The sequence below is a fragment of the Heterostelium album genome (assembly GCF_000004825.1).
Source record: "Heterostelium album PN500 unplaced genomic scaffold PPL_contig15, whole genome shotgun sequence".
Lineage (NCBI taxonomy): Eukaryota > Evosea > Eumycetozoa > Acytosteliales > Acytosteliaceae > Heterostelium > Heterostelium album.
In genome coordinates this window covers 472,622-495,919 of record NW_008805092.1, presented here as the reverse complement: position 1 = coordinate 495,919, position 23,298 = coordinate 472,622, and the positions used below count along the sequence as shown (strand labels likewise).

The 23,298-nt window shown below is 32.7% G+C and overlaps 7 protein-coding genes and 1 non-coding gene across 8 annotated transcripts; all 8 read right to left on the bottom strand.

The window, feature by feature from the left end:
- Positions 1-349: 349 nt before the first annotated feature.
- Positions 350-1,565, bottom strand: PPL_06386 (actin; the record flags this gene model as incomplete). The annotated part of the gene is made up of 2 exons (XM_020577244.1): positions 350-1,441; positions 1,527-1,565. 2 exons carry the CDS (start codon positions 1,563-1,565, stop codon positions 350-352), a joined length of 1,131 nt encoding a protein of 376 aa, XP_020432918.1.
- Positions 1,566-1,918: 353 nt separating this feature from the next.
- PPL_06384 (calcium-binding EGF-like domain-containing protein) lies at positions 1,919-10,502 on the bottom strand (the record flags this gene model as incomplete). The annotated part of the gene is made up of 16 exons (XM_020577243.1): positions 1,919-1,943; positions 1,982-2,053; positions 2,279-3,158; positions 3,236-3,581; positions 3,880-4,652; positions 4,720-5,550; positions 5,614-6,027; positions 6,096-6,419; positions 6,501-6,818; positions 6,877-7,176; positions 7,253-7,564; positions 7,627-7,944; positions 8,020-8,349; positions 8,969-9,022; positions 10,028-10,181; positions 10,467-10,502. The coding sequence occupies 16 exons, from the start codon at positions 10,500-10,502 to the stop codon at positions 1,919-1,921; spliced, it is 5,487 nt and encodes a 1,828-aa protein (XP_020432917.1).
- PPL_06385 lies at positions 9,863-9,935 on the bottom strand. Its single transcript has one exon. It is a non-coding gene; the product is annotated as a tRNA-Lys (tRNA).
- A 479-nt stretch (positions 10,503-10,981) lies between the features above and the next one.
- Positions 10,982-12,739, bottom strand: PPL_06383 (uncharacterized protein; the record flags this gene model as incomplete). Its single annotated transcript, XM_020577242.1, has 1 exon — positions 10,982-12,739. One exon carries the CDS (start codon positions 12,737-12,739, stop codon positions 10,982-10,984), a length of 1,758 nt encoding a protein of 585 aa, XP_020432916.1.
- Positions 12,740-13,392: 653 nt separating this feature from the next.
- Positions 13,393-15,120, bottom strand: PPL_06382 (uncharacterized protein; the record flags this gene model as incomplete). The annotated part of the gene is made up of 1 exon (XM_020577241.1): positions 13,393-15,120. The coding sequence occupies one exon, from the start codon at positions 15,118-15,120 to the stop codon at positions 13,393-13,395; it is 1,728 nt and encodes a 575-aa protein (XP_020432915.1).
- A 247-nt stretch (positions 15,121-15,367) lies between these two features.
- On the bottom strand, positions 15,368-16,599 carry PPL_06381 (uncharacterized protein; the record flags this gene model as incomplete). The annotated part of the gene is made up of 6 exons (XM_020577240.1): positions 15,368-15,448; positions 15,759-15,951; positions 16,016-16,176; positions 16,248-16,349; positions 16,414-16,454; positions 16,518-16,599. The coding sequence occupies 6 exons, from the start codon at positions 16,597-16,599 to the stop codon at positions 15,368-15,370; spliced, it is 660 nt and encodes a 219-aa protein (XP_020432914.1).
- An 832-nt stretch (positions 16,600-17,431) lies between these two features.
- On the bottom strand, positions 17,432-19,820 carry PPL_06380 (uncharacterized protein; the record flags this gene model as incomplete). Its single annotated transcript, XM_020577239.1, has 5 exons — positions 17,432-17,465; positions 18,490-18,657; positions 18,813-18,913; positions 19,281-19,675; positions 19,808-19,820. The coding sequence occupies 5 exons, from the start codon at positions 19,818-19,820 to the stop codon at positions 17,432-17,434; spliced, it is 711 nt and encodes a 236-aa protein (XP_020432913.1).
- A 306-nt stretch (positions 19,821-20,126) lies between these two features.
- On the bottom strand, positions 20,127-22,457 carry PPL_06379 (uncharacterized protein; the record flags this gene model as incomplete). Its single annotated transcript, XM_020577238.1, has 3 exons — positions 20,127-21,974; positions 22,039-22,067; positions 22,436-22,457. 3 exons carry the CDS (start codon positions 22,455-22,457, stop codon positions 20,127-20,129), a joined length of 1,899 nt encoding a protein of 632 aa, XP_020432912.1.
- Between the last annotated feature and the right edge of the window lie 841 nt (positions 22,458-23,298).

The window sequence follows — 23,298 nt, the reverse complement described above, 5'->3', positions numbered from 1 at the left end:
AAGAATCTGTACCTCAATAGCCCTTTGGATTTTGTGTTTAACAATAAAGATGAAAATAAAATAATGATTATTCATCAGCCACCAAATTACTATCGTATTCCTCTACAGTAGTTGATTCACCTCGTTTTGGCATGAATCTATTGCTACTACTATTATTTGGTCTTGACGTCTCTTCCAATTCTTTTCATTTAACATCTGATTGATATAATATTTTAAGGAAAAAAAAAGAAACAATAAAATAAATATTTTTTTATCTACAATAAAAGGCAACCGGATAAAATCAACAGTTGACTTTTTGATACATTTATTCTTATAATTTACAAAAAAAGAGGTTGTTTTTTTAAAATGTTTAGAAGCACTTTCTGTGGACGATGGATGGACCAGACTCGTCGTATTCCTCCTTGGAGATCCACATTTGTTGGAAAGTGGAGAGTGAGGCCAAGATGGAACCACCGATCCAGACAGAGTATTTACGTTCTGGTGGGGCGATGATCTTGATCTTCATGGTGGATGGGGCCAAAGCGGTCAATTCCTTTTGCATACGGTCAGCAATACCTGGGAACATAGTGGTACCACCAGAGAGGACGACGTTACCGTACAAGTCCTTACGGATATCAACATCACACTTCATGATGGAGTTGTAGGTGGTTTCGTGGATACCAGCAGATTCCATACCCAAGAAGGATGGTTGGAAGAGAGCCTCTGGGCAACGGAAACGTTCGTTACCGATGGTAATGACTTGACCGTCTGGCAATTCGTATGATTTCTCGAGGGCTGAGGATGAGGCAGCAGTTTGCATTTCGTTTTCGAAGTCAAGGGCAACGTAGGCGAGCTTCTCCTTGATGTCACGAACGATTTCACGTTCGGCAGTGGTGGTGAATGAGTAACCACGTTCAGTCAAGATCTTCATCATGTAGTCAGTAAGATCACGACCAGCAAGATCGAGACGGAGGATAGCGTGTGGGAGGGCATAACCTTCGTAGATTGGGACAGTGTGGGAGACACCATCACCAGAGTCCATAACGATACCGGTGGTACGACCAGAGGCATAGAGGGAAAGGACGGCTTGGATAGCAACGTACATGGCTGGGGTGTTGAAGGTCTCAAACATAATTTGAGTCATCTTCTCACGATTGGCCTTTGGGTTGAGTGGGGCTTCAGTCAAGAGAACTGGGTGTTCCTCTGGGGCAACACGGAGTTCGTTGTAGAAAGTGTGATGCCAGATCTTCTCCATATCATCCCAGTTGGTGACGATACCATGCTCAATTGGGTACTTGAGGGTCAAGATACCTCTCTTTGATTGAGCTTCATCTCCGACGTAGGAGTCCTTTTGACCCATACCGACCATGACACCAGTGTGTCTTGGACGACCGACGATCGATGGGAATACAGCACGTGGGGCATCATCTCCAGCGAAACCAGCCTTACACATACCAGAACCCTATTTGATATAAATTGTAAAAAAAAAAATATATTATTAATATTTTGAGAAGTGAATATTTATAAGATCTAGATGATCAACATACGTTATCAATTACCAAAGCTTGAACGTCTTCACCTTCCATTGTTTATTTATTATATTTGTTGTTTAAAAAAAAAGAATATTATATGTTGAATGAAATTATAGAATCTCAGATTCAGTATTTATATTTTTTCATTCATATGACAAAAAATTATTAAAAAATTCAAATAATTTATGAAGTAAATCATAACCAAATCAAAACCCAATTTTGGGGTTTGAATTTCAAAAAATTATAATGGGATTTTGCAAATCTTGATCGCCATTTTTCCCCCACGTGTAAATTTAGATGGTTTTAATTTTCAAAATGGATTTAATTAAATTTTTATTGAATGTTAGTGGAAAGGCAAATGAAGATATCAAAAAATAATAAAATATAAAATTTGTTAATAATAATTTTTATTTTTTAATTTTGTCAGTTTTTCTAAAAAGAAAGTATCTGAAAATCTTGTTGATATAAACCTATCATAGGCACTACCAAATATAATATAGTCATCTTTGTTGAGTCGTCTTATTTCCAACTCCAATCGATTGCTCATAAAAAATTGGATGCTGGTGACTGTGGGTGGAAGTGACTTCAAGCCATCAGTGATGTATTTATCATAATTGAGATACCTTGTAATCTGAAGCGTGTGAACACTTGGTGGTATCTCATAGAGGTGTGGCTTTAGCGGGAAGCATATTCTTAGAACCTTAACAGATTCCGGTATTGCACGTATCTTTATTTGTTTGTGGTAGTTCGATTCGAATTCCAGATACTCTACACCAGGCGGTATATGTCCTTCCAACACATTGTGATTGTATTGAGTGAGAACCAATCGTTTTACATTAACCCTTGGTAGTGGTATTTCTCTCTTTCTTCTGCCAACGGTCAGTGTTTCCAGTCGATAGGTATGACAGAGTTTCTCTGGAAACAGAATCTCAAAGCTACATTCACTCGCTCCAATATTCAGGTGTTTTATTGTCTGAGGAAGTGGAGATGTCAACTGATAAAGAGAATAGCTAACATCTAAACTGGTTAAACTCATTGGGAGCTGTCGTAGATTAAGAGATTTGATTTTGCTGGCTGGGTCTACTATTGAATCGTGGATGATTAGATTCTTCAAATTGAGCAGTGGTGTTAAGTATGGCATCCAGGTGGTTGGAGCATACTTTAGAGTTTCAAGTGAGTTTGGCAACACGCCTTTAGTGATATCACACTTGGCACCAAAGTTGAGTTTCAGAGTTTTCAGATTTGGTGGCAACACTCCTGGGTTAAGATCGACTGGTTCGTCCAGATTCAGGCATTGAAGAGTTGAAGGAAATACTCCTGGTTTCAATTTATAGCATCGTTTGAGTGCTATTTCAAGTTTGGTTAATCCTTCTGGAAATACATTCAATCCAATCGGTCTAGCGCAATACAGCGAAATCGATTTCAAACCTTTTTGAAAACAACCAACAGCCAGATCTTCATCGAATTTCAAATCAAACGATATTGTTTCTATATTTGGTGGAATGCCATATACCAAGGTCGAACAAAGCAGTAGTTCTCTAACATTTGACTTTGACAATAGATTGTTTAGTTTCTGCATATCCACTGATGTTCTAAGTGTAACTGAATCTACATTCTTATCTATATTATCAATTTCATCAATATCATCTTAATTAAAAAAGTTAATAAATTTATAAGTTTTTAAAAATAATATGTTGGTAAATAAATTTAACTATGATACATACTATATTGATAATCATAGTATTGACTTTGATTATAATATGTACCGATCAATAGTTTACGATTCTCTTTGAGTTCCAATGATTTGTTATAAATATAGCTGTATGATCTCAAGTGAAATCGACACTGATTTTGTTCGATCAGAGTAAGAAGTTCAGTATTAAACAATAAGTATCTATCACGACTATCGTACCATCGCTTACAAACTAAACTTAAACATATTCTGTCGATATTGTTTTCTAGATATTTGGTTATATTTCCCAATAAAATAGGTGATAGATTAACAATTTGATTATTCTGATTTAGAGACATAAGTTTATATTTAAAATAAATTAAAATAATGATAAAATTCTAAAAAATATCAAATCATATTTTGGAGTTAAAAAGTAATAACCAAAAGTTCGTAATTAAGCCTTTTGATCTTTTTTTTTGCACTTGATTGGTGCAATCTTGATGAATTCAAAAGATGATTTTTATTTAAATTGACTAAAAACAATCATATCCATTTAAAATTTACAAAGATAGAAATTTATTTTTCTTATTATGTGTTGAAATTTTTTAATTTGTTTTGCATTTTCTTTTTTTGCAATTTAAATTTCTTTTTCTTGTAAAGATATAGTGTAACACCGACAACAATTGCAACAAATACAACTCCACCTACGACAATTCCAGCAATTGCACCATTACTCAATCTTTTCTTTGAGCAAATAAAATCAGTGGTATCACCTTCACCTACATCGATAAGATTTGAAAAGTCTGGATCTAAATCGACGTACTTGCTGTAGGATGGTATTGTAATTCCAACCAATATTGATCTTTCTTGTTTCGTTTGATCATCTTGATTGTCTGAGTCATCATTGATAATTACATTCTGTATTGGTGTAACTCTACCATCACAAATGGCATTGGAAAGGAATCTACCATAGAGACTGATATCATCGATATTAAGTTTGATCCACTTTACATTTCTGTCAACCTTTCCAATACCAATCGATGAACAAACATCGGAATCGTCACTTTCTATCGATGATTTCATTAAAATCTGTAAGTAGTTGGTCGATTGTTTGAATGAGTAGTAATCTAAACTCATTGTGAATTTAATTGTAGATGCTGGGATGAATAGGTTCTCATCTGCAAATGTAATGTTGGTTGGATTCTTAAAGTATTCAATCGATACGTTCAAGTAAGTTGATCTCTGATTGAGTTGTGATGAATAGAAATACTTTGGATTGGTTGATGGTGTTGTGAGATCTTTGAAATTCCATTTGGTGACGTTGTATTGCTCAACAATATTATTCATATCATCCAACTCTCTTACTCCAACAATCTCAACAGAAGATGTCACTAAATTTCCAGTTTCAGTGACATTTGTTCCTGATGCTGGATCTGGATAAGCTGGTGGTATTGGAACAATTATATTTTCTACAAATAGTTGTTTAATTGTTTGTTAATTTTTGTACTTTTTTTTCAATAGTTAAGAATTACTTACTTGATGAACAAGATGGACCACCCCATGGTGGATAGCATTGACATGTAGAGTTAGCGCATATTCCATTATTATTACAGATTGGTTTGCCTGGACAATTGGTTGGTGTTGACGAGGGTGATTGTGTTGGAGTACCAGTTGGTGAAGGTGATGGTGTGCCATTAGGAGTTGGAACAACAATTGTAAATACTTGGATATTAAAAGTGTTTGAACGAACACCATCCAATGTGACAAACAAATTGATATTGTTTGATGAAATGGAAGGAAGACTACTTATTAAAATGATTGATCCAGTTTTCATTGAATATTCATAATTAAGATATCCTTTTGAATCTTTAAAATCAATACTTATTGTTAAACTACTTCCTTGGAATGATCGACCATAGATATATAGATCACCACCATTTTTGAACAATTTCGATGTTGAGTCTATGAAGGGTGATGATTGGTTGTATCTAATACTGATGTGATATGGAAGAGCGAGACTCTTTAAATCAGAGGATGTGTATCCAACATAGTTATGGAACATGTCAGAGATACCGAAAATACTAACATAAAGATTATTCGAACCAAATGAATATGGTAATTGGTAGGCTGCATAATAATTATATTTCATTGGATTTCCACTAACAATCATTGATTCAAAATCCAATGAATCTCCATTCTCTGACAATACTCTTATGATTGGTTTATATCGTTCAGAAATACCAGATTCGGGTGATGTATTTTCGATGATTGTAAAATTAAATTCAATCAATCTTGAAGATTGTCCAACATCTACAAATGGTGACATAACCAAATCTGTGATAAGAGGTGCTGAGGTATCAGAAAATCCTAAATAAAATTAAATTTATTAATAAATTGTTAAAATTAAAATGATAATAAAATAAAACATACCTGGATTACAAACAATTCCAAGATTTAATTGTTTTTCATATGGAGTACCATAGATAGTTGTTAATGTTTCGAATGGTTCAATCAATGAATTTGATAGATTGTTGTTGGAATACAAAGTCAACTTGACCAATTGGTATGTTTCTGAAATGCATACACCTTTAATTACCATTGAAATATTGTATATTCCATCATAGATATCACCTGATTTTAAATAGTTTGCTGAATTATCAAAATTGATTAAAATAGGTTTTGCTTCCAAATTGGAAACAACACTTGCAACTCCACTCGAAAATCCAGCTTCACTCTTAATTCTTAACAGCCATCCAATAGATATTTGATCATCCAATGCAATAGTTTGGTTCATACTTGGAAAAGCATTCACTTCCATAAGTAATGGTATATTATAAATTAAATCTAATATATAAAAATAAATTATTAGATTCTATTACTAATATAAAATAAAAAATACAATATATACATACTTGTTTCTACAACTCTTAGAGTTGCAATCTCACCAAAATAAGATGCCAATATATTGGAATCAAATTTTTGATTGAATATATAAAGAGTGAAATAGAGATCACCAGGTGCCACTCCTTTGGGTACATTTATATTTACAAAATAGAGACCTGCGGTTTTGTCATATCCACCAAGTTGTTTTTCATTAGAATAGCTTGTCAAAATGTATGGTTGAATTGGAAATTTTGAAAGATTAAAATATAATACAACAATCTCATCGTTATTTGTCACATTTAAATCGTTCTTTGAGAAACTGAAATTAGTAATATCTTTTAATTGAACATTAACTATTAGAGGTTTAAAATAATAGAAACATATATGTTAATATATAATTTAATTTTGGTACTTTACAAAAAATGATAACTTACAAATTGAATTATTTGGAATATAAGGTAAAGTGTCATTTGATGATGGTGAATATTGTAATCCACTGCTAAAAATGTAATCGTTTTCGCAGGAATCTGAAATAATAATTTTGTAATCTGACGATAACGGAATAAATCTGATTTCATAAACACCAACATTAAAATTTCCACCAGTGATAGCTTGATTTGCCTTTAATGAAATGTCATGACCACTAATCATAAGGTTTAAAACTTGACATGATGAGTTAACATTTAATGTGAATAGTACTGTTGAAAAATCCAAACTTTGGATATTAAAACTATTTAAAACTAAGTAAAAGTCTAAAGAAAAAGAATTAGAATTATTTTGTTAACTTTATTTTGTTGATAAAATACTTACTAAGTCTTCTAGATGGATAGTTTGATGAAGCAGATAATGGTGATATTGGTGAAAAATATAATGTAGATTGCGACCATTTTGAATATCCAAAACGTGGGAATTCCATTTTATAAATATATTGATTCGATGTTACATTAAATCCAAAAGGATAGGTATTTTCCAATGACAATTTATTGTAGTTGGATAACTGTGTCCAATATTTAATATTTAGAATTGTTGGAACATTTACCACAGATGAAATGACCCTACTGTCTGTAATAACATCAATAACGTATGACATTAGAGGATTTGTTGTAATTGCTAAATTTTAAAAATAAAATAACTTTTGTTAGTTTAAAAAAGGTAAAAAAATGAATAAGCAATAAAAACAACATACTGTTAATAGCAATAGTACAAGTATAATTGTCAGAGATAACATTGGAAGTTGAATCTGAAATGTAGGATGTAACTTGTTCATATGATCCCACATCATTTCTTTGGTAGTATAAAGAATGTGTTTGATTATAACCAACCAATAGATATGGAATTTTAATCTCTGGGGAAGCAGAATAAACAGTAGTAAAAAATGAGTTTGAATTCTTGACACTTAAAAAACTTATAACATCTGCCTTCATATCGGAAAAGCCTGTCCTGTTCGTTCCAGATAGAGGATAGAAATCTTCTTTAATGATTAAAGATGTTCTATTTACTAAATAACAAAAAATGTAAATTAAGAATTTTGTACAACATATTCATTATATTTATATTTACCTTTAATGGGTAATGGATTTGCTTGATTAAAATAAACTACCAATGGATTACCTATACGTTGATATATAATGCCAATAGATAAAATCGCAGGTAAAGATATATAGTTTATTGGCGACAATTGCAACACTACACGTTGATATCTTGCAGAGCTTTCTGAACTGATTGAACATGTAAAATCATCTAGAAAACATTTTAGAGTAACGTCGCTACCTCGAATCGTTTCATTAAATCCTAGTTCAACGTATGTTACTAAATTGATTTCATTATGAATTGTTAAATTTCCAGTTGATACTATTTTGAATTGAGTTGTATCGACATCTATAAAATAATAGTAGATAAGAATTTTGTTTGTTTTAGTATTTTGCTTACAGAATAATCAAATATAACTCTTACCATTACAAATCAAACCAGTTAAATTTGCTTGATAGGTTTGAGGTACACTGGAATCGGTTATATTTAAAATCGCATAATAGCTGTTTGTTGTTGGAGGGAAATTCAACAATTCTATATCGAAATTATATAGAGTAACTGATCCGTTGGAGCTAATTAGAGGTTGTGTTATATCACCATCATTGACTGAGCCCAATGTAAAATAAAGAGGGAACGAAGGAGTATTCATAAACAATGAAATACTAAATCGACAAGCATAGTTGGACTGTCTTATCGGAGCAGGTTGTCCAATAGTATATGAAATCGGTTGTAAACTTGCACTACTTGTTGAATCTTAAAAGAAATTAACAGCTATATTAATAAACTTTATCTATAGATGTTTATATTTTTCAATCTTACATATATTTAAAAGAAAAAGAAATAAAAAATACAATTTATTATTCATTTTACAAAGTTATAACACTTAAGTTGTTTGAATCTTTAATGTTTAATAGATCCCATCTCATTTCGGGAGTTTAGATTCATTGTTGTTGTTTTATTAAATAAAAGATTTCTTTTGTCAAAACCATAAAGATATTTAGTAAAAATCTGCAAATTAAAATCTTTTTTTTTGATAGTGCTATTGCCCAATTTTATTTTTTTATCAAAATAATGTTACCCCAGTAAACAGTGGCTTATTGTTGCTATGCAAAATATTTTGTTGATGATCATACACAATTTTGAGTGAATATCACACCATCACCATTTCAAACTTCAAGAATGTTTAATTTAGATTCGAGCTAAGTATTGAATCATCACACAGCTCGTAATATCATTCACTCACAGTCTTAATTAAATTTATCTACTCTTAATCATTTGTTTTTTTTTTTTATGCACAACTCATTTTTATTTACTACACACTCATAATAAAATGTTATACATTGTATCATGTCATACTAGCTTATTCATTTACTAGTGTTCTTTATACCACAACGATCAATGTTCACATAGAAACTATCAGATACCACTTAGATTTATTATCAGAACAAGTTTAAAAGTTTTTAAGTCTACAAATAGTTTACTATTTTTATATGTTTGTATTACATGTATATTTAATATTAAAACATGTATTCAGTATCATTAATCCGAACTCATTCAATTAACTGCCAATTCACTATTTAATTATCATTCTCTTTAATGTACATTGTATCATTTGATCAGTTTCATTCTTTATATCACAACAATCAGTGACATGTCTTCACAAAGAAATAAGTAACATATCAGTTAGAATAACATAACTATAACAACAAATATCATAACTATACTTCAATATCACTGATTACATAGAACTATTTAAACAAGCTATCTATCAAAAGAAAACAGATTAGCAACAACATAATTATTATTATTTTTGTTTATATTATTTATTTATTTGAATAGTAAATTAATAATATACAATTGAGATAGAATAGAATAAGATAGAATATATATATAACATATCAGAGCAGTCGATGGCACTATCTATCGATAGAGTTAGCGATGGTGAAGTTAAGTTTGTGGTAATAGATATGGATTAGCTTTTTGCAATGGAGTTTTGGGTTGAGCTCATCCAATGTGAGATTCGATTACAGGTGTACCAAACATTTTCAAAGGAGACTATAGTTCCTTCCATCCAATACATACAACAGCAGTGAAGTGGTACAGCAGTTCAAACAGGACCATCACAAATGAGATGTACGAACTTCCATCTACGAAGGTTGCTCACGTGTGGAGTTGTAGAATTCTGTGAAAGTTGGTCTACTGTAACCAATGGGTTTTCACTATATCAGTATGCGCGCATACTGGGCCATTTTCTTTTAAAAGGAAACGCCCAATGTGGGGCTCGAACCCACGACCACACGGTTAAGAGCCGTGCGCTCTACCGACTGAGCTAACCGGGCGCTGTGTGTGAAAAATGTGAAAAAAGCAGAAAACAAATACTCTCTAAGATCGACCTCACCTTCTGTATACACTGCTTACCATTCGTATTCACAGGTCTCCCACCGATCAAGATCACCGAGCACCACCTCTTCAAATGCAAAATACTCAACACCTACAAACCCATCATAAAACGGATCATACACATATTTACCGGGAAAACTCTCGACTGGGAGTTCGACATCCTCAAGATGACAAGCAAAAACGAGCTACATCAAAACGTAATTGCTATCGTACTGCACCAGGTCTGGATTCTTCACTGCAAACTCGCGCACAACTCCCTCATCACACCCACCACCTTCTATCACGCAACAACCAACAACATTAACAAACTAGCTAAACTAGAATACCACAAACTAATCAGAAAATCAAAACAAGACTTCGGTCGTAACAACTCAAACATTCAAACATATCAATCAAAATGGCTGAAGAAGCTAGACGACTTCAAACTCATCTGGAACCACCAAACCTGGAACTTCCCAACGCCATCTCACCTCATCAGCAAATAAACAAATAAAAATAAAATCCATTTGAGTATTCTTCAAGATATGAGAATACTTTATAAAAAAAAAAAAAAAAAAAAAAAAGAAAACAAATGTTGTATTCGTGCAGTTTTTGCATTATTGAATATTTTATGTTTTTAATTATTTGTTGGTTTGTTGATTTACTTGTAATTCAGTTAAATAAGGTTGTATTGAGATGACGTTTGTATAAATATAGTTGATTGTGATAGTTAACTCACCACAAATGCACAACAAACTTTCACCTCTTCTTAGAGAGATTAGAAACACCTGGCTCATGCTCCCCTCTCAACAGGCGTCAGAAAGGAAGATTAAGAAAATTCTTTTCGACCCAACTTACCCAAAAACTAGAGTGTCCCTCAAAAGCCTACTTCCGACCCTTTAAAATAAACTGTATCACTAAATTTTTAGAGAAATCTTGAAAATAATAAAAAAGTTTAATCATTCTCTTTTATTTTGTTCAATTTTGGAATATATTGAGAAGTTATTTAACGTTGAATGATGATCTCTGCATTTGGATTTGTTTTGAATGTACTGTCAGTCAGATATTTCTCCCAATAGGTCTTTGAAACATCGGAAGGCATACTTTGAGCAATGAATTTGATCAATGCTAATATAACTGCAACGCCACCAAGTACAAGTGCAACTGGACCTGACCAAGAGAATGAAGCCATCAATATACCAACGGTTGCAAGATTTGCAACGGCCTGACCGAAGTCAAGTACTAGCGCACCAATGTTGCCAGTTTTAGCATCGTTGACCACGTCGATTACATTTAGAACAGCCGATCCAAGAACCAATACGGGACAGAATCTTGCAAGAATGAATTCCGATGCCGTTGCAGTAAAGATGGTTGGAAAAGCACTGGATACTCCCTTTGCAATTACACTTGGCATATATTTTATTACGTTGTTGGTGAGTGTCTTACCAACAACCGAGAAGAAGTGAGTAACAACTTTGTCAACTGTTTTGATCGATGTCAGAATGTCAGCAAAAATAGCGATATCAGTACCGACCATCAATGTCTTATCAAAGGTGGACATGTTGTTCCAATTGGCAATTCCATAGCCAATTACGGCGATCTGTGAAGATCTCCAAAGGGAAACCAATAGTTTCTTAACGTTAACGGTAATGGTGAAATTTGGATCCAAATGAGGGTGAAGAATGGTTGACAACTTTCCGCCATAGTTTTCCAAGACCGTCGATAGTTGAGCTCCCAGCTTGTAAGAGATAATCTGTTGTTGTAGACCTTGGATGGCACTCTGGATGTATGTAACGGCACCAGTGAAACCTCCGAGTGCATTGATTAAACTCATTGCAACAGTGACATAGCCAGGTGGCGTAGTTGGTGGAGTTGCAGCTGCAGCAGTGGTTTGAAGAGCTTGCAACGAAGTGAGCACATTCAGAATATGTTGGTTCTGAATCGATTGAACGAGAATGGTATTTGCAAATGAATTGTTATCACCAAAGTAGTGAATGAACATCGCTCCATTCAAACCATTGACGGCAGTCTGAGAAGCAGTTCCAGTTGGATCCAAGGTGTCTAACAACGTCTTGATATCAGTGATATCTCTAAAGTAGGAGCTTAGATCGTTATCGGAAGCATGCTTAGTGATAAAGTTCTTTAGATAGGTAGCGTTGGTTACGTGTTTGGCATATTGATTGGCAGACTTAACCGGTGTAGCACTCATATAGCCGATCATTCCTGTGTAGTGAGCTTTGAATGCGTAGGAAGTGCACAACATTGTTTGAGCGGCAAAGATTGCCGATTGCGAGAGAGTATTTAGAGAATTCTGAATGGCGGTGATATTAAAGTTTGCGGTTGCAAATGAGTCACCTGCGTTGTAGAGAGCATAGGGGAAGTAGATGGCAGCGTAACTTTGATAGAATGTCTTTGAGGCGGCATCACTAAATAATGAGGCTTGTAGAACATCGATTTTCGGTTTGGTAATTCCAAGCAGAGTCAATACATTGGCATCGGCATTATAGAGCATATTACCATTGAAAACAGTTTGAGCGGCCTGTTGGATAAAGTTGGTGTAGGTAGTCAAACCATTGTTTGTGGTCGATGAGAAACAAGTGAAACTCGCAAAATCCGTAAACATCTTTTGTTTGGCAGCTTTGATTTGGGCTGGCGACTGAACGAGAAGGTTAGTGTTTGCGGTTGTAGTAGCCTCATCAAGATCTGTTTTGGCCATAGCTTTATAGCTTGGGAAGAAAGTTGGTCCGAAACTAAGTGTAGTCATTTCTTTTTTTTTAATAAATTTATTTGTTATATTATTTATTAAATTATAAAATGATTAAAGATAACTAATTAAAAGTTGTGATTTGTGTTTAAATATTAAAAAAAAAAGTACGAAGAAAGGTCGTTCTAGTTTGAGTTTGCATACGGATTAACAAATTTGCAAACATTCAAATAAAAGGTTTGTGATATCATTGTACCTGGAGTTTAGAGCAAATGAAATGATAATGGGGTAAAAAAAAAAAAATCAATTGTAAATGTATTAAAGTTGATAAATCAAAGGCGACTATTCAAACAAAAATTAAAAAAAAATGGTTCCCTTGGGTGTGAAAAAATCAAAAAAAAAGACAGTTTGTACAAATAGTGGTAAACTTTACGATGAGATAATGATCATTAAAGTATCCTAGATTCGTTGAAACTCAAATAAAAAAATTATGTGGTTCTAACTTTTGAATTCAGTGAACTAGAGGAACTTTCAAATGTGCATCACGACTTTGGATCTTTTTGTTGTCGCCAATCAAAAACAAATCTGTGTTATTTGATTTTATAGGTTGGGTATTTTTTTTGCACAGATTTTTGTATCTCGCATTATTTTTGCAAATAGGGAATCACTTTCTGATGTTACAGTATTTATTTTTTTTTACAAGATGTTGTTATTTATAATTTTTGTTTCTTTTGAGAATGTGATTCATCGATATCATTTGTATCATCTTCCATAATTCTCTTTGATTGTGAATCTCCTGTTATATTTGATTGTTTTGATATATGATTGTTTATTATCTCTAATGTATTGTAGGCATAAGAATATTCTTTTTCAACTATCTGTCTATACTGTGAAAGTTTGTCGCTACTAAAGTTACGATCATTCAATATCCAATCGACAATCTGAAATCTATCGTTCTTAAATAGTTTTATCATAACATGCTGAGCTATTTCATAGTTTTGTTTGTTGAATTCACTTCTGTTACAGAGCAACCATTCGTATGTCTCGTAGTTGCCATTCTTGAAAGTACAGTCAAGTGCATAGCTACCACAGATCACTGACGATCTATTCTCACAGAGGAACTGAACCACCGGGAGATGACCATTAATAATCGAAGTGTTAATTGCTTTGCTAGTACATCCTTCACTTCTATTTTTGTGGAGCCACTTTACGACATGTAAAAATCCTTTTTCTGCTGCGTTGTCAAGAGCTTTGCTTGTACATCCTTGACTGCTATTCTCATGCAACCACTTGACAACCTCAAGAAAGTTGTTTCCAGCGGCGCCGTCCATCGCTTTAGTGGTGCAAACTATTTTTCTATTGGTATGAAGGAATTGCAGTAGATCCAACTGTCCTCGCTCTGCAATAGCATCGACATCTGGAGCACTACACTTTATATCGGTGTTGGTTAGTACCCATTCGATCATATCCTGTTGAATTGAATACCATGCTTCCTTGAAAAGATACTCTGGAAACTTAATGAGTGGATAGTTAACTTTTATCCACTGAGCCATTTCGATGTTGTTGTACTTTACAGTATGTTGATAGACATAATTGGAGCAAATAAAATCATATTGTTGAAGTAGTTTCATCATATCAAGATTGTTGGTTTGTGCCGCAATGTTCATGTATGATCCATCTGCTCTAAGAATATCGCCACCGTCATGACAATTTGACATTAAATACTGAATAGTTTTAACTTGTCCACCTTCAATTGCTTTAAACATCATTTCACTTGGACTATAACTGTAAGAACTGCAGTTTATCAACCATTCTATCATATCGATTTGGCCTACAAACGCTGCATTATTGTAGACCATTCGCTGATTGTTGCTTCTCCCGTAGTCAAATTCAAAATCATAGACATTTTTTCTGTTTTCAGCTGGGGTGTTCTTGAGACCACCACATATTTTAACTACATATTGAAGCATCGATAGATCTCTGGAGAGTGGTGCTTTGATCAACGCTAAATTGTAGTCCCATTCATAGTCAACCGATTCCAATAGGAATTGAACGATCGTCAATCGATTGGAGGTGATCGCATGCCAAAGAATGTCATTCACTCGGTATTTGTCTTGGTAGGTTTTCTTGATGCGACGACTCATCTCGAACTCGATCCAACAGTATTCAAACAGCTCGAAACTACCGACTTTGGTGGCAGCGACAAACGCTCTCTTGATACTATCGAGATCGGACATCAGTGTATCTTTCTTTTTCATGCAATATAGCTTTAGCATATCAGAGTAGCCATTACCAATCATTAGTGCAGGCGATTCCGATAGTTCGTTCCATCTGACATTGCCTTGCTCATTATATAATCGATTGATATGATAAACATTTTTAAAAATCAATTTATTTACAAAAGAATTATTAAATACAACTGAAAATATTTGTTTGTTCATTTATTTGGTTATAAAATAAAATAAATTAAAAAGAATTTGTTGTGATTTTAAATCTTTTAAAGCTTTTTTTTTTTTTTATTGAAAAAATTGAGAATCAAGATTTAATTTAATTTTAATTTATTTAATTTTTTTAAATAGTAGGGACTTTTTAGAATATATTTTCACAGAAAACAAATAAATAATTTATTTTTAAAAGTACAATTAATTTAGTTCTACCTAAAATATTATTCCAAACAAAATTGATTAATTAAATCAATTTTTTTTCTGATAAATAAGCGTTAGCAGATGGAGGTAAAGATTTCTTTGGAAAAGAATGAATAATGATTCTCTTTGAAATGAATAGATTTTTTCTTTGAGAAAGTTGCATTGATTTTGATATCACCAATCATATTGTATGATAAAAATTTCATTGCTTGATCACAACCCGTAAAATTTTCTTTCTCGAAATGAATAAATCCAAAGCCGGAATATTCTCCATTTTTGTTTTTTGGAATCGATACATGATCTACTAAACCAAAAATAGAACATATATTAAAAATTATTTCTTCTAAGTTTACTGAAGGATCAATCTATAAAATTTTGATCAGAAAAGAGATTAATATTGGAAAAATTTAAAAGTTAAGATAACAAAAAATTACCTTTTTAGCTCTGAATGTAATGTAGATTGATGTTTTGAAATCAATCGAATCTCCATACTTGACATTGAAGAATTTATTTTTCGAAAGAAGTTGGTAGAAGAATTCTGTGTCCTCAAAAGAATTGAATCTTATGAAAGATGTCTTCATATCTGCTTTATCTTTTCTTTCTCTAATTCCATCATCTGCCAATGTTCTAACAATTAAAAGTAAATCATTAATAAAATGAATAAAAAATATTCAATTTCATTAAAACTCACAAAATATGATCAATAAAACGATTTAAATCGACTGGTCCATTCTTGGTGATATGTAAAGAAGTATTTGGAATAGCCCAGTAAACTTCTATTGTTTGTTGTGGGAGGAAGTTTACTTCACCATTTGTCAATTTTCTCTTGGCACAATGAGCTTGATTTGAGGTCTTTTATTAAAAAAGGAAACCATAAGTTAAAAAAATAATTATATCATTTAGTAAAAAAACAAAATAGTTACCTTAAAATCTAAAAAAGCAGTACCTAAAGAGTTACCTTTATTATCAACCATTAAATGAAATCTTTCACATTTTAATAATACAGCTAATTCATTAAGAGTGACCTAAGATAAATATTAATATTTAATAAATAAACAATTTTTTTGTCATATTATAAATCAATCATACATTTGACAATCCTGTTGGTAAGTTTCTCACATGGATATGTACTGAAAAATAAAGAATGTATGTTAGATTGGATATAGAATACGATTCGAAAAGAAAATACAAACATTTTTCTGGAACCTCTTTATTATTTATTATATGATAATAATATGGAACATATTGTTTATTGATAATTCTTGAAAAGTTCATTTTAATTTCCAGTAGATGAGTAGATAAGATATATTATATTTAAGTTGTTTGAGTTTAATGAAAATTAATAATTCAATCAAGCTTTAAATACTTTTATGAAAGGAGATCATCATATTAGGTCAAAGTTGTATAACCTTTTTCCATACATGGTACATATCTAAAAAGCATAGCATAGTGGGTGCACCCATATAAACTTTAAACTAGGTGTTTGTTTTTTTTTTTTTAACTGAGATTTTATCTCATGACATTGAAGAGACTCTAATTATAAATAGAGTTACCAATTTAATATGACCCTTTCACTCTCTACCACCATCTACTTTTTACCCCAACGAGATAAAAATAACAGTGAAAAAAATCGTAGAATCTTCATGAAATTAAACCAATTTTTTTGTTAAAATTAGAAAGATTTAAAATACTAGTATGGAGTGGAATTATCATTGTTCCCCATTAACTTAAGAATATAATTATAATTTTCATTATTTACACTCACAGCGAGAGTTGATGATCATAGTGTGAATACTTAATTTATTCAGCTCAATCAAATAATTTGAATGAAACTATTTTCCGAAGTTACCAAATTAGTAGATCACAAGGTGTTGTGTTGAAATTCAATTCTATTCTATTGGTGTTGTTGATTTAATCAAATTTTAATTTTAAGCGGATCACACAAGCACAAATACAAACACAAAACACACCTCTTTGTTTTCAATTGATCAATTGAAAAGCATTTAAATGACAACAATAAATAATACTAATAGGTAAAATTAAATATATGAATTGTTGTTAAATAATAATGTGTTTGTTATTGTGTGTTTTATTGGTATGTATGATTTCAATTGTTAAACAAGGACCTAGTTTGTGCTACACTTTAATAAAAAAAAATGGTAGTAGTAGTAGTTTAATAAATTTTAATTTTATTTATTATTATTTTGCTGATGACAATGAGGGAAGGTTGAAATAGTAGTAACAATAGTAGTTATAATAGTAGTAGTAGAGGGGTACTGACTTCATAAGCTTTCTTTTCATCAAGAGGTAAACCTAACACTCTTATTTTCATTCAAAAACAATGATCAATGATTGTTATTATAATTGATTGATAGTAGCAATTCTTGTTTGTTGTTTTACACACTTTTATATCTTTCTAATGTACTTGTTATTGTTATTGTTGTCATAAGAACAAAACAAACAAATTAACAAATTAGGACCGTGTTTAACAAGATCCATGATGATAGTGGTCATTGATTCCTTCCGAAATCACAAACAACAATCATCCTATCTCTGATAGGTTGAGATTATCCTATTAACACCAGCATTCATATCGAAAATAGTATAAAACAAGTCGGTTAATTGCTGTTGGTTTATACATATTTGATTATAATTTTAATGAATGAATAAATCATGATCTACAGGTTTTTCTTTATATATAAATTCTACAAATAAATTATTAGAAAGAGACTAATAATATCTCTCAATAAATATTTATAGTATCAAAGATATTAAATTGATTAACTTTACTATATTAATATATATAATGACTTTTTTGAACATATCTATCTTCTAAATATGTGTATATTTTTAATTCTTTACATTTCATATAATAATGGTGAATATTTTGGTTGAATTGATCTTCTTTTGTGTATTAGATAGATAATGATTACAGTGATCACCAGGAATGAAACTATTCCTATGGAAATATAACCACCCAGTGGTTGATGATTGGTCTTTCGGGTGTCGCTATCGTCTGAATCTGGCGGTTGATTTACACACTGCTTGGAGATGTCACCTGACAGTTGACATGAATTCGCCGAGCATATCACAAGCTGTGTATCTTTATCGATGGTATTATTGTTGGCGGTTATACTGCTAGCATAACAAAGCAAGTTGCCATACCCATTGTTTGTGAATGTGTTATCCTGCAGCAACGCAGTGCTAACATCAAACAAATAGATGGCGTTTCCATAGAGTAGCCCTTTGGTGTCACTGAACACACTGTTCTCGATAAGCAGCGAGTCAATACCGTCTATGTTCATGTTGGTTCCAAGACTGCCGGTGTTCTCACTGAATGTACAGTTGGAGACAACCGCCTGACCGGGAGAATCCACTCGCAGACCGCCAAACAACCCGGTGTTTCCAGAGAATAGACAATCGCGTATCTCTAGGTTGAGTGGCCACGGAATGGGATCGGATTGCGTAGGCAATGTCTTGACGGTTACCAATGAACCATTGACAATGGACAGCATCTGATTGGAAAAGAATGTAAAGTTTGTGTTGGTAACCAAGACAACAGAGTTACCATCGATGTTTCGTTCGAATACTATATCTTTGAATGTTGTCTCACTTATTACGAGATCGAACAGCTCATCCATAGACAGGTGTTGAGCGCTGGCAATGTTACCAACGAATGAACAACCTTGGATATTGAGAGATCCGGTTACCTGTAAGATCGCCTGCTCTCGCAAACCAGTGAAAGTACTATTGTAAATGATTGCTTCAATGTTTCGTAACTCCATGTAGGAACGATCGATTCCTAGCGTACCATCTCTGAACAAACAATTAGAAACCGTCAGAGTTATAAAGTTCTCTTCAATGTTGTTATTCAAGAAAACATTTGAGATATCCGAAGAACAATTGATAAACTGACAGTTCTCGAATACCACCGTCATGTTGGAGTAGTAATATACTGTATTGATGATACTACCTGCATTCTCATGATAGGCATTGGTAACCACCAAGTTTAAAAGTGTAATATTTGTATCACTAACAAACATTAACTCCTCCAAATAGATAAAACCAGCAATAGATTGTAAATCAATAGTTATTGATTGTTGTGTTACTTGTTGTTGTTGTATTTGTTGTTTATGTTGTTGTTGTTGTTCTTGACTTTGTGAACCTTCAATAATTACATTGATTCCCCAAAGATTTAGTTTACTATTGTTTGAAGCTGGATAGTAACCAGGTGCCATTATAATATGTAATAGATGTTTATTTGAATATCTTTCATCGGTTGACATATAGCCATTGATTGCCGATTGTAGATTTGCACATGCTGAACTCACATCTACCGATACACCACAACCTAATGAGGTATTGGTAGAGAACGAGTCAACATAATAGGTATGAATTACAGCATACCCGCTCGTCACTGTAATAACCAAACTAAGAAACAACAATAGAAATAAATAAAATAAAATATTAAAGTTATATATACATTTATAAAACATGATAAAATAGAAATATTTAAATAATTAATAAAAAAAAAAAAGACAGAAAAGAAAAACAATAAAACTAAACAAAACTGTCAAAGATATAATGATGACCTTAAAAGGGTAGCGGACCAATCACCCCACACACATTTGCTCAACAACCAGAGAAAAAACAAAAAATTATAAATATCTTTCAATTGGTCTTGGAAAAAAAGGTAAAAAAAATTAAATCGATTATTATTTATTTTTGCAAAAATATGTTATTGTTGTTAGTATAATTATTATTGATTGATTGATTGATTCTTTGTTTTTCTTTTTGATATTTTAATTATTTAATCTAAGATAACCATCATTTCTCTTGTAATATAACCAACCGAAACCAACTGCAACCATGACAACCATGATTGAAACAACGATTAAACCGATCTTCCACGATGCCATATGACCAGACTTTGGCTTTTCAAACGATAGGTAAGCATAGTTGGGTGGTTTACCGGTGCTTACTTTAATTTCGTATTTCTCGGTGGCTTGTAATGCAACGACACCATAGAAGTTACCTGTGATCTGATCTTGTGAGCTAATGATATTGTAGTTTTGTGAGTAGTCAATCGATTTTTGATCTTGGAATTTGATGTTGATCTGACCGTCCAGTGAGACCGTTCCGAGTACTTCGATCGGTGCCACTCCGTTGCTGCCCGGTTGGAAACTCTGTTGAATCTGGATGTTGGTTTGATGAGAAATTTGCATCGATGTCAGCACTTGGATGTGTGTGTTGATCAACTGTAGATTGGCTTGTGCAATCACAAACGATCCGGCGATGATCATGTCGGAGGTCGGTGAGAATGCACCGTTGTTGAGGTTGAGTGATCCACCGATATTCAAGGTTGTCGCTTTGTTATAGTTGAATTGTCCACCGTAGAAAAAGAGATTGGCGTTCAACTGATTGTTGTCTAAGTTGAGCAAACCAGACTCTCTGATAAAGATGCTTCCTGCTGTGAGCGATTTCTTTGATTCGCAGGCACCGTACAAGTCGATGTCACCGGTGGTTGCAAACGCCGATGGAATCAACAACGATGCATTGACGTTGACTTGGATGGTAAGACCTTGGATGGTTCCCTCCTGTGAGACCTGAGCGATAGTTGCAGAACTAGATTGATTGGCAATCAATGTGATTTCATTGTTGTTACCTAACGATTGGATATCCTCGATGGTTACATTGTCGTTGAAAACAATGATTGAGTTACCGAGGATGTTGAATTGGTTAATCAGTGCAACATCGTTAAAGACAATGTTTGGCGACTGTACGTTGAGTGTACCTCTGGAAGTGATTTGGTTGATTTCAATTGAGTTGGCAACGAGAGTGGCAGAGTTGGTGGTATCTCCCAAAGTCAATCCCAAGACAATTGTGATTTGCTCGGTGTTGACATCGAGTAGGGAGCCTGGATACATTCCGATATCGGTGATATAGAGGTCACCGGTGATGTATATTTCGGCACCTGGCAGCAAAACGAATTCTCCACCGTTGTGACCATCGACCAAAGTAAGATTTGACACACCTTTGAAACTGATCGATTGTTGGAACAGCAATTTGAAGTTGCTTACAACACCGGCATGGAACACCACCGGGTAATGATTGTATACCATGTTCAAAACAGTTTGACCCAACATCTGCAACTGACAATAGAGATCGGTCTGGCCTTCCAATATCAGTGTGGCATCTTGGTCAACGATAAACGTTGAGAATTCATTAAACAGGGTGACTCCATTCAACTCTGTCGATCCCATATGCACCAGCAACGATCCATTTGTGAATGTTGTCTGCTCCGATTTCAGATTGGCATTGACAATAACGGTCGATCCATTATTGACCACTGTGTTGTTGAACTCGGCCACTTTGGAAACAGTAAAGGTAACTGGTCCAGTCAGGTTGAAAAGAACGATTTGCTCTGGATTGTAAGCAAGGATCAACTCTATATACTGAGGACTACCAAAACTACTGGCATCGATATTTATATTATATAATGTATCACCTGGCACCGGTGCTGATCCACCCCAAAATAGATCACTTGTAAAATTACATGGACTATTAATGTTGTTACAAACTTCACTTGGTACCCAATTTAAATTGACAACATCTAGATTTTTAGAGATATAAAAGTTTAGTAACTTTAACTTTGGATTGATTGATTGATTGATTGATTGATAATCTTTAGTAGAATTCTCTTCTCTCTCTTACCTTGTGCATTTGCAATGGATTGTTGTTGACTAATAAATAAAATATATAAAAAGAATGAGATATATATATAATTGCTGAATCTGTACATTTTTGAATAATTTTAAGAAAAAAAAACTAATCAAACACTAAATATTCATACAAAAAGGTATAAATCAGTGTTTGAATAACTTAAAACCAAACAAAAGATAAATAAATAAACAAGTATTGTTGTGTAATAAGAATGATTATGTGCAATGATCAAAGGTGATTTTAATTTTTTCAAAATCAATGGCTATTTTTAAAAAACATGAGAAATTGAATGATTTATCGTTGTAAAAGTTAATTAGAAGGGACCAGGTTTAGGGCATAGATCACTTTAAAAAAAAAAAATAAATATCTGATTTTTTTTTTGCATAACCAAAGCTTGCAGCTACACCCATTTTATGTTTTTAAAGAGTTTTGTTTTTTTTTTTTGGTTGAAGCACGGCATCAAAAACACTTTGGTCCATTTTTTTATTTTATTTTTATTTTTTTAAAAACCAACCATCAAAAAAAAACTCCGATTATTTGTATCCATTGGATTCAATTGTTGCACACCCAATATATCTAATGTTCAAACTTGGTTTTAATGAACCAGAAGTAATAAAATTTTATTCAAGAACTAACATCACCAAACCTTTTTTGAACAATTTAAATAATCCAATAACAAGAGATAAGAGTTTTATATATTGAAATAATAAAAATAAATAAAACTTATTAAATAAGTTTTAGTTGTAAAAAGATTTTTTACCATATTGTGACTTTTGCTATTAGTGCCGCTTAGCAATATCAACAGAAAATTAAGACAAGGACAACAAAATTACAAACCATAGTTATAAATAACTCAACTCTAGCACCATTATTTGAACGTACAATATAAATTCTTATACATATTTATATTATATATCTGAATCAGGTAACAGCAACAGTTGCAGTATATATGGTGAATTGATCAATCACACAACACACACATACCAACTCAAATTAGCAATACACAAGTTTTTTAGGGTGGTGTTGAATGGAGAGAAAGTGAGTGAGTGATAGTTGTGTGTGTTTTGTGTGTGTGGTAGAAAAGCAACAATTAAAAATTAAACATATATATAGGTTTAATTCAATCATCATATCATATATTATTGATTCCACTTATTTCTTTGCAATGACAGACAGACATATATACAGACCACAGGATTTTGGATAATAATTGATTTGTGATTTCTGATACCGGTAACCAAAACAGGTGTG